Consider the following 11891-nt stretch of genomic DNA (forward strand, 5'->3'; position numbering starts at 1 on the left):
AGTTAAGACATTTGAGTAGAAAGTGACGCAAAACATGATCCCAAGGAAAATTGACATTATGGGAAGCTTCGACTTCGTTTTTAAACAAGTAACATCAAAATACACTGTCCAACACATCTATTGCACTGCAAAAACCACAAAAAGAAGACAACATGACCAACATTTTTCATATAAAATAACCTTTATTCTACTGTACAATTTCAATTGTTACTATTGAAATACAAAACTTATTTGTGACTTATACAGCATTCAGCAGGCATACACTGGCCATTTGTCTGCTTTTTCGTATTGCGCTACAAAATTTGAGTCATTATTTTCAAAATATGTATTTCGTTATGGCAAGGGAAAATGCAGAACGCTGTGCCTTTAGTTCTTACTCTGTACACTTAATGTATCTGCTTCCGTATTTAAAAACTCCCATCATTATGACCTTATTGGCCCCAAGCAGGACCAAGAGAGGGAGCAATTTTCATAGCAATGGAAGCTCCTTTGGTGGGAACTGCGGAGCACTTCACTGGTTCACAAATGACTACATGTATGAAGTGCAAGTGTCACTACCATCAAAATGAACACTCCCCACCAACATGGCTCTTTGGGGGATAATGGCCAGACATATCCAAAGAACACCAGCTCTCCGATAAATACAAGCTTGAAGTTAAAAGCTCTAAAACATAGGAGAATGAACATTATTAAAAGGGCCAAATTCTTGTCCATTAGGATGTTTCACATTGTATCTGTTGCCAAGGCAACATGTATAAATGTACTGCTGATCAATCATAAGACTTGACTCAGGTCTGTCACCAAAATTTACTATTACAGTAACAAATCCACCATACAAACAGCTTTTATCATCCAAAAAGAGTCTGCTCACCCCCTCAAAAAGACTTGAATCACATCTGGTCAAAAGCTCACCAGGTGTGTTCACTATTATCAGCTGTGTCTTCAGGTGATTTGGTGACTTCACTTTTTTAGTCACAACTCAGTTATTATACATACAAGACACAACTGATGTCTAACAGTGACAGATTTTTAAAAAAAATTAATAAATAAAACATTTTAACCACTTCATGACGGGGCATTTTTCAATGTTGAGGATGCTGGGCCGGCATAATTACCTTTTTTTCCCCGTTTTTCAAAATTCTTCAAAAATTCATCATTTCATTTAACGGACGTTTATAGCTGCACGAAGTAGTCTTTAGGCACCACTCTAAGTTGGCAGGTGACCTTCATTGACGCCCGAGTATTTCAGCCAGGCCTGCAGCCTTGTAAAAAGAGCCCAGATTGTGCGGTGTTATGTAACTTTCTTTTGCTCACGAACCTGGCTCAGTGCACTGCTGACCTTTTTTCAATAGGGGCCAGATTAGCGTGCAGCGGTGCTGTGTGGCTCATCGCTGCGGTGGTGGAGTGCTTTTGTCCCCAGTGGTAATCCGCTTGCTCTAAATGCCCCAAACCCTGGTATACGGCTTCAAAACAAGGCTGGATTATCACCACTTTTGAGAGTGAAAAATGTTGATAATGCCCAGCAGTCTGGTCTTTTGTTCAGAGTATGGTCTTTTGTTACAGGGCCCTGTTTCCTTTAGCATACGTCTCCGATTCCGGAGTCCCCAGCAGGAAGTGGTTAATATTCTAGTCTAACTGAAGGATACATGTACTTTTAAGCTGCATGTACATCTTTGCTCTACTCGTGCTCACAATGTACCAGCCACTCTCTTGTAAAGACATCGGTTTGTGTACATTCAATTGAAAACTGAGTAGGCAGGAAATCATTGCACACAGGCGATGCACCCTTCAAAGATTCTACCAAGCAGGCCATCAAGTGCCACTGACATTTTGTGATCCCAGACATGCCCACCAATCTACGCAGACTTACTCCTTTTTTCAACACTCTACCTTTGACGATGACGTGTAGAGGGAAGGAGTGGCTGTGCATTTTAAAGGACCATCGCAAAAAGTCTGCAGTGGAACGCTGTTCCAACAAGGTCCTTGGGACTTCACTAACTACCTTGTAATAACAGTTACCTTGTATTATCAGTCATGGAAAACAAAGACTTGGGACCTCAAATTGTCTTTGTTAGAAATATGGCCTTGTGTTCAACTGCACATGCATTTTTAGATTTTCCTTTAAAAAAATCCCATGCTATGTCTGTCGTACACAAAAGTCTCATTGGTGTATCAGATATCAAACCTTGTGTCCAAGGAGTCAATGTCTGTGACATGCCACACAAGCTGTGGATTGAAATCTGTACATGCTGTGATCAGAAACACTTTTGAGCATTTCATAAACACCTGAAGGCAAAACACACAGTGAAGACAAACTGCTGTTGAAAACATTCTGTTCAAAATTGTGAATGGTGTTAAAATTCTACAACTCAGTCTAGGTATTGAGTCAGTCGGCACGTAGACATTCTAGTGCAACACAAGGCATTTGATGGTCAGCTAATCGCAAAATGCCACTCTCGGTATGGATGTAAATGCCAATGTGGTCATTTCAGTAGCATTTCTGTGTTTTACCCAAAATGTGTTTATGAACATTCCTATCGCTCATGACACAAATGGATAGTTATTAAAAATAGAAATAGCGTATTATAAATTCTAAAATTATGAATTTTACAAATTATTATTAATAAATAAAACAAAGTATAGGGGGCTATTCTCAGTAATGATACGTTTTTGTCCTTACTCAATCACCTCGTTAGCCATTCTAGGCAGGGTCAACATACATGTGCACACTAAGTTTGTCAGACCTAAGGGTCATGCATTGGGCATAAGGGTCAGAGGCCAAAGTTTCTGTTTTTAAAGAATGTTTTGAAAATGCTGCTTGAGTTCCACCGACAAAAGATAAAACTGCGCCACAATGTAAGCTCTTTTGCGAAGTCTTGTTTGTCACTTCATGACACTGACAACTCCTCATGTTCAATTTTCATTTATGTACAGTGTACATGGCTCTCAATAAGCATGCTAGATTAGCAGTGCAGTTTTTGTGTTGAGAGAATTACATTATGGAATAAACACCCAAGTCTACAAGAAAAGTGATGTACAATCAAATTTGAAGAACTGGACAACTTTTTGCACAAGTAATTTTTTTTCCTCCACAAATAGGGATTCTGGGCACCAACTGTATGATGGTAACATTCCGTAAAACTAAAGACATAGAAATATAAAACAGAATATCATCAACAAAGATATGATGCAACCAATGCACAATCTTTCTAAAATATTTCTGACGGGATTGGGTTTTTTTGAGTAATGTTTGCATGCCTTCTGTCTACTGGTCCGAATTCAGATAGTTGATTGCAAACTTTAAGGTATTCTATTCAAAACCTGTATTCTAGACTAATTGCTTCTCTCACTCTTAAAACATATCGTAGGCTTTTGGCACTGCAATGCTAACTCCCACTTGAATGCTATTCAATTTCGTGAATTACTTTTGTGCACATTAAAATCTCCATATCTTTCATAAATAATCTCAAAGCACTCACCACTGCAGGCCCGGAAACTGTGCCGTGGGTGCAAAATGTATCCAAAATATATATAAACTGTACAAATAATACAAACTTGGTGGTGTCTTGCCGACCTCACCGGAACACGTAGATTGGCACGCTGTGCTCGGTGACATGAGTCAGGTTGAGTGACTGGTACCTAGAAAACATAGCGAGAGACCAGGTGTATGGCAATCTTCATATGAGCATGTTGAACTGTCCCTTCTTGGGGGGGGGGGGTTGGGGGGAAGGTTGGAAGAAAATACACAAAAAATCCAGAAAAGGAGTTCCGATAACGACATCAATTTAAAAAGGTGACTTTTCAGGACTTTCTGTTTTAATGACAAGGTTTGCTCATGTGGCCGACAAGGGACTGGAAAAACAAGAGTTTTCAACCTGAACGATTAAACCGATGAAAATTCAATAGTATAAGGTCAGATAAACTGAAATCTGGTACAATTCTGAAATACTGCACAGTGCTCTGATGAGCTCATTGTATATGTAGTCCCTGTGATCGTACCTGACCCAAATCTAAGGAAATCTCCTAAGCCTTCTCCGAACAGTGATAATGAAAAGCTCTGATATCATCAAACATCACTGCAGCTGTGTTTATGCATGGGTGCACACATTAGCCCTAGCCTGTCTGAATTAACTGGCTACAACTGGTAATAACACACTGTACATGTGTGTCCATCAGCACTGGCTGCAGCCACAAGGTCACTGGCCCCCATAGGCACTCAGGTTACTTCCAGCTGCGGCAGAGGAAATCGGACTCGGCCCTTCAAAGGTTGGGGGCTTTTTAGATACTCACCATTCAGAGCTTCGGTGGTAATAGTACCCTTCAATTTGTGATGTGGATTTCTGGAAGCAGATGTAGTAGAAGCCGGCAAACGATGCACCGTCGATGTCCTTGATGGTGTGGTCTGGCACCAGGAAGCGTTCCTAGAAGACAGACGAAAAAACATGATTTGTGATTTTAGTTATGTCTTAATTTTTACAAAAAAGACATGGCCATCGCATTGATTTCACTGAAACACAATGTGGAGCATACAAAAAAAAATTGAATAAGAAAAATACCAAAATTTTCCCTATGTTTCTACACTTTTCACATTGTGTCAGACTTACATTTTTACTAACGCTTACTAATCCCATCAGGATAGACAACCTGGTTCAATAGTCCATGCCTGACACTGGATGCTGCTGGTCTGAGGGTATGTTCAGAAAAGGTGCCAAATAGTGGTTGATCCGAAAATATTAGGTTACCCCTTGGATTGAAGGCTCTAATCCACCCAAGGTGGCATAAGTGATGCTACCACCTTGGTGCAATTTACTTCGACTCCCAAAAATTGGTGGATTAGCATAAGTTGGGCCAGAGATAATGATCTACCCCACGGCGACGAGCCGTGAAATAACATCAGGACAAAACTGACCTTACATGTACTTCTGGGCATAGTTTATTCAATTTGTCTCGACGCTTCGTGCATGTAACGTATTGGGTGGAGACAAATGCACATCATTTCATATGAACTAAAAATGCTGCTGAATGATTCAAGTTTTTTAAATTGTCTGTGAAAACGTTTCAACTTACACAATGAATAAAATACCATGCAAAATAAGTTGAGTAAAATATCTGCATATGAACGAAATCCGAGTGGAGACATAACTATTTTATATTTACCCGCGGAATGCCTTGTTTCTAAATTACAGTTCTTGATATGAAATCCCCTTTTCGCCAGGATAACTATGCATGCGCTTGTTGCTGCCTAGACTGTTTTCAAGGCAAATAGAATTGCAGGGGATTTTGGTTTAAGCAAGTGCGTACAGCGGTAGCAGTTCTTCAGACTTGCACAAAGACAATTTTAAAAATGTCTCATCACTTCCTTGCTGACTTGACTCTTTAGCTTGGCACTAAAAGTTGTAGCCTCATGCTGTAATAATGCATCGTACATTGACTGACACTGAAGTGAACCATGGTTTTAATGGTCTGCATGGACGTGCCATCTTGAATAAGCACGCACTCGAGCACCATAGACCGGGAGAAAACAATTTTCTCCAGGTCTATGATACAACAGCCAACCTTTCTACTGGTTATGTACATCGACGCACGAAGGAATAAGAGGTATTCCGATGCTTCATTTTTCCCACCAGTGCGCTTTTCGTAACCGGACCTACCGCAAGATCTAGAGATGCGTGGACGTTGTGTAACCGCAGTGGGTCAAGTTGAGCCACTTTTTGGTGTGGTACGCCGGGTGTTGCCGGCGTAACTTCCTTGTCTGAATGACAGCATAGTTTGGATTACACACTTCTTATCTAAGCTCAGCCTAAATTCCATGAAATTCGGATCAACCTTTTCCACGTCAGAACGTACCCTGAGCAGAGTCGGCAGGGGACAAAATTCCCATGTCTATCACGTTTGTGTTGAATTTCACACCCTTCATAAAAAGCAGCTTTGGAATTCCCTTTGATTTCATGAGAGCTTTTCTGGCCTTTATTTGGTTTAAAGTTGGGTGCATGGTTGCTTTGCATACAGCAGCTCTCATGAGGTTATTTTGGTTTTCACGAGGTTATTTTGTTATGTACAAAAAGAGGTACTTTACATCGGGGAGATGTTTATATTTTGACAATGGGTTTTCCCTTACAATAACATGCATGTACATGTACATGTATGTTTATAACACTGTATACTCTATGTTTGTCTGAGAGCTAGCAAAAAACGTTGCTTGTTATAGTTCACCAACAACGAACGAACGAACAAAATGTCCATCTATGCATACCTCTATGGAACAGTGCGCACCTTCAAGATGGCTGCCAAGCAAAGCGTCTATTCACCCATGCTCTGTAGGTGCATGCAAAGAGCACACTGAATCCAGCCCAACCAATTTCTGTGGATGTTATGTACTTACTTTCCACCTCATGAAGACATAGTCTGTATTGTTCAGGGCTTCATAGTCAAATGTGTCCTGGTTAAATGTTTTGGCATACTGGTAGAAGGATAAAAACTGACCCTGGAGAAAGAAGACAAATTCGGTTTTGAGAAAATACCAGTTTTATTCCAAGCAAAATCAAAACTTTGAGAAATACCTCTAACTGTAAGCGGTCCATTTGTTTTACAGTTCTTGGTAATGATAAATTTTCTTCCAAAAATGCTTTCCAAGGTAATAATACCCGTAATCATATTTCTGATAAATTACTGAAAATGAACTAGCTAAGAATGAGTTCAGTTTACTCACTCAAAATGATGGTGCAATCTCCACACATAATTTCTCTTAGAGAAGCTAAAACTAAATGAGGGCAAGAACTTTCCGTCTGATTGTGGGGACTGCAAACAATCACTTGTTCATTTGGTCGGCAGTGACTTGGCTGCAATGCATTCATTTCATAGTTGTTTGCAAACCAGCAAAGAGCAGTTTCCACTGCTAGGAAAATTGCGCCCTCCCTTGGTCCTGCTTGGGGCCTGTAGTTAACCACAGTTTGACTTATCTGTATTGAACACATGCTAGTCTTGTTGACTAATAAAGTAACTGGCATTGTTCCAGAACGGCTGCCCAGCAGGCTTTACATTTTGGAGCCAGGACCATGGGATCTTTCACATTAGTAAAGACATTTGACTGTAATTTAACTGGGAACAGTTGCTCTTAGAATCGGTAAACAGGCACAAGGCATGCAAAAAAACAAAAATCACTGGTCCACAAATGTGGTGCCTCCTTGAAATTGTTACAGACTGATGTAGCTGATCGATCTTAATGGCTACAGTACATCAGTCCTGATTTGAAGTGTGCGATGGCATCCGCATGTCATCACATATCTGAAACTTCTTGCAAGCAAAAACATGCCTTAGGGCCTCCGTAAGGCATGCCTCAATACATTTATATTCTAGTGCAATCATACTTAATAGTGTAAAATCTTAGAAAAAACCCAGGTGACTGATGTTTCATTCAAGCCACCTTACCCAATGCTTTCTGTCCACCTCCTCATCTGCGTCCCACTTCCTCGTGAGGAAGGGGTGTTTCTCACTGATGATCTCCCCTTCAAAGAAGGTGACCAGCTCCGGGTATTCATTGGTCAGACCGCTGATCTTCAGGTAGCCGCACAGGTAGCTGTTCTCTTCATCCACATTCTGGGGAAGAAAAAAAAGTAGATTCTTCAAATATCGTTTATAAAAATTAACCATGATGGCCTCTGACTCTCGCTGGGGCAGGTGTAGGCCAAGTGTCTGACCAGTGACCAATTCCCAAATAATGCGTGTATGGAATTGCGTATCTGAATAGTGTGATTCAGATACGGTAAGGGTGTTCATTACCTTTAGCACCCTGTTCCGTTAATTAGTAAACAAAGTCTACTTTCTCAAATGAACATTTGTTGAGGAACCATTGGTCAATCCTGATAGGCCTAATTTAGGTAAATTTTGACAATATTTAATAAGAAAACCACAAATTTATAACCCGAGCCGAGTTTGGCAAAAGACAACTGTTTTGTTGAATCACGCTATTTCGTTTCTCGTCTGGTTACCCGACTCAGGCATTCTTCAAAACGAATTTTCATCCAGGTCAAGGAAACAGACTACATTCACTAATTTGTCGTCATTCACAGCTTTTTGGGCATACCCCCAGAACTGTATCCGCTCCACAAACGGACGCTGCCATTTACCCCAAAAATTCCCTCAAAAACCAAAGGTTCAGGTCTCTTTTCTTTCTGATATGAAGAAAGATATGACATAACCAACATGACCAACAACTTATTTAGATAGGCGTAAGTCTTTTCAAACATGTCAAAAAAAGTAGAAATTGTTCCTTTATTATTTATAGGAACACCCGGGTAAGGGCCTGCACTGCACTGCCGAAGTTTTACCTGTAGTTCAACCTCAACGACGTATGAACTTCCCTTGCTCTTCTGGTAGCCTTCAAATTTGGAACCACTGTACAAAAGGGTCCGTGCAACACCCTGTTGTTTACTACTTTTCGGGGGAGGAGGATAAATAATCCCTGGCATTTTTGGGTCAAAGTTTTTATTATTTTAATAGGAATATGAGACGCGATCCGACGTGACACTTCTGTCAGTACTAGCCCCTCTTCCGTAATTACGAAATGAAGACAACGTGCATGCAGTGCGTACAGTAGTCAGTACGTCATGTATGTACGGTCTCATTTGCCCCAAAACCAATATGGCAGCGCCCATGAGTGACAGCTCCGTGCTCTTAACGATAGATGTTATTGGTCAAATCCATGAACATGCTACGATATGGACCATTCATTGTCCTCAACATACTGACAAGTGACATGGGCATAATTATGACCTTTCTTAATAACCAGCGCCCTCTACATATAACGTACATGTACATGCGCGAACATGCAAGTACTGCTGGTATCTATAGCCGTTTTCCAATACTCAACTTCGTCTCCACTGCGGCTTCGTGTAGGAAGCTAATCCCCGATTGTGGGCCTGAAGCGTTTAACTTAAATTGAAATACTATAATGTTTGGCTCTTTTGCATCTTACTTGGTCTTTTGTGGCACTATCAGACTTATTATTGCGCTTACGACCTCAAAGTCAGGAAGTAAAAAACTGTTGTAGCCTCAAACGGAGCTCAAGTCGAGTATTGGAAAATAGCAGGCGCGCACACAGAAAGTAGACTGATTACCGTCCCGTGCGCAGATTCCAGACGTCTTACAGATGTCCTCCGAAAGTAGGGCTATATGTAGCTCTATGGTAGGATGGAGACTGCCAGGATCCTGCTGCGCTGGGTCACGGTGTACGTAAAAGAGGACTCGGAAACGATGCCCGCTCAAATCAAGGAGGAGCTGATAACATAATTTTGCTTATTTTTCTTCGTTACAGAAAATAACTTCACTATAAGTGGTTTATTTATCTAAAATCTAACACAATAACCACCGAGTTGAAATAAATTGACATACCGGGGTGAAATTTATCGATAGTAATCATTAAAAATTAAATTACCACCTGTGATCACCAGAGGTTTAGCAAGGATACGTAGTTGCGTTTTAGTAGCCTTCCCGTTGACACATATTTCACGTTAAAATAGGCCTATTGCTGCTGGTCTGACTGTGAAACTAGTTTTATATTCAGGATCCAAATCAGGGCTAAGTACGGGTCCTTCAGTGCATGCAACAAGGTCGTATCTCGTGGAAAAAACAAATGCGAGCTATGACCTTGTTACACTGTCCCGACGGGATTATAATAGGGATGGAAACCACTGAGTCTACATGGAAAGTTCAAGTGACCCCTGATGTTCGCTTTGGGGACCCTTGGATAGGGAAAAGAACGTGCCAAAACTTTATAGACTTTGTAATTCTTTTTTGTTCCGTAGGCCTAACTTCTTAAAACTCAAGTCCTTGAAAGGCCTTTTGTAAAATATTTGCTGGTATAGAAACTGAAGAATTATTTGACATTAAAGAGAAATATTATGCCAAAGATTGACCTGTCACTTCCGAAACTAAAATAGATAAAGAAAAGAACAATTCGCTCGTCGCCCAGCGCTTTAAGGGCTGATGGCCTTGGCCAGATTTTAGTGAAGGAAATACGTCACACAGGGTCACAGCTAACGACGGGCAGAGCATTGTGGGTACATTTCTGCCAGGCGCGCGAGCTCGCTGAAATTAAACTCTGTATAAAGAAGACAGTTATATTTTGGCTCTCTTTACTTGCTCTTCTTCCTTCCTTTGACGTTTAAACTAATAAATTAAGTGGACCTTCTTAATAGATGGCCAGTCATGACATTTGTACTTATGATCGGTTTTACGTTCCACCGTCTTCAAGTTGTTCTGTGCATGCAATCACCCAGCTTGTTACTGTGGGGGGGGGGTGTGCTATGGCATATCCACGGGTGAGTGGTTTTTTTGGGGGGGGGTGATGGCAACATAGAAAAACCCCAGAACATAAACAAATTTCGCTGTTCTTTTATTATTAGACTTTCAATAATTTTCATTTTGTTGCGGAACAGAGGTTGATTCGAGCCGCCCAACTTTCCTTGTGATTGGGCGAAGGTTTCCCCAGGGCCAGAGAGTGGTGAGGCTACACATTTCATGGATTTTCAACGCTTTTAAAAGGAAGGGGGAAAAAATTTCTAAAAGGTTCGGCTCCTTTTATTTGCATTTATTTTTTAAATGCCCTCTCAAAAAGTGATTCCTTTTAAAAACCATTTCTTCAGAATAAAAAACACACTGAAACGAGTAAAAAAAAGGCCTTCTAAAGAGCGTTAAACCACTCCAAAAGAGTGAAAACCCCACTTTTACGTGGAGCCATAAGGGACAGTTTGAAAACAATACGCATCAAAGTATTCCAGGCTACGATCAGTGGTCTATCTTGAGAGTACAGCAAAGTTCTATTATCCATTTGTCAGAATCAGAGCCTCGTCTCTATTTCGACTTTAAACTCAAGCCACGTCCTTCACTTTGGAAATTCGGGTAAAGAAATCGAGGCTAAAGATAGGAGCCTTTGTAATTCCTTTGAGCATCAGGCCTACAGAGGTTAAGGCCTGCAATGGTTTCGTTCCATGAGACTACGCTGAGCTTTGGGAATTTCCTTCAGAAAAAAAAATCAATTAAATTTTTTCAATTGCACAGCTAAAGACTAGGCCAAACTGTAATTCTCAATTTAGGAACAGCCTAAGCAGTACGAGGACAGTGATCTACAATCTCCGCCTGGTCTCAGAAATATTGAGTTTTCAGAAAAAAGCAAGAATCTTTCGCTTTCGATAAATTACTGGCTCTACTCACGAATAAATCCATTTGCATTAAAGAATAAAACCCTCCTCATATTCATAATGAGTTGAAGGCTCACTGCAAATAGGACGCAAACTTACAACGCTGTTTACACTGTGGAAATTCTTGCGGTGTCCAGCGCGTTGATTTGGAATGTTGACATTTAAAATGTCTTTTCAACTTTTTATTCATTCTTATAGGTTGTTGGGATTGTCAGAAGGTAAATCCAAAACACAGAATGACGGTTGTTGAAATTTGGTTCTGTATCGGCCGCTGATCCACAATAAATAATCAGTTAATTCTACAATGAAGAAAAATCCTCGTGCAAGTTGACTTCTTGCAGGAAATAATGATGGCTTTGTAAAAGAGACTTCCCAGACCAGAGTACGTATTTATTTGCGCCTCTGCCTCTATTGCTCTCCTTACGCCCAAGGACGATCGCTCCTGAATCATGTCGAGTTTCTCCGGAGACACTGGGATTTCCAAGAAGTTCGCCAAGGAGGTGACGGTTTGTCGAAAATTCTAGGCAGGAAAAAGAACCAGGAGGCTTGAAACGTTCAAATGACACACGACAGTTATAATTAACATGCGGTCTAACTACATAATAGGGCAACAAACTTGTAACTCGTTAGTCATAGGCCTATGCATAAAATACTGGGCCACCTTTAATTAAGTTCTGCCTGTCAAAGTACTGA

General features: G+C 40.7%; 1 protein-coding gene across 1 annotated transcript; it reads right to left on the bottom strand.

The window, feature by feature from the left end:
• Window positions 1-162: 162 nt before the first annotated feature.
• Window positions 163-8780, bottom strand: gid4 (GID complex subunit 4 homolog). Its single transcript, XM_022237007.2, has 5 exons — window positions 8328-8780; window positions 7429-7596; window positions 6383-6484; window positions 4291-4421; window positions 163-3639 (listed from the first exon to the last, which is right to left on the bottom strand). Exons 1-5 carry the CDS (start codon window positions 8466-8468, stop codon window positions 3576-3578), a joined length of 606 nt encoding a protein of 201 aa, XP_022092699.1. The 5' UTR covers window positions 8469-8780; the 3' UTR covers window positions 163-3575.
• Between the last annotated feature and the right edge of the window lie 3111 nt (window positions 8781-11891).

This window comes from Acanthaster planci, linkage group LG07 (assembly GCF_054643075.1).
Source record: "Acanthaster planci isolate LZ-2023a linkage group LG07, COTS_SCS, whole genome shotgun sequence".
NCBI lineage: Eukaryota > Metazoa > Echinodermata > Asteroidea > Valvatida > Acanthasteridae > Acanthaster > Acanthaster planci.

Excerpts from the sequence above, each read along its gene's own strand:
- gid4 (XM_022237007.2), bottom strand. The coding sequence starts at position 8,468 with ATGCCAGGGATTATTTATCCTCCTCCCCCGAAAAGTAGTAAACAACAG. Across the intron at positions 4,422-6,382 it reads ATGTCTTCATGAGGTGGAAA|GAACGCTTCCTGGTGCCAGA; the intron begins GTAAGTACATAA and ends TCTGTCTTCTAG. Across the intron at positions 3,640-4,290 it reads TACCACCGAAGCTCTGAATG|GTACCAGTCACTCAACCTGA; the intron begins GTGAGTATCTAA and ends TATGTTTTCTAG.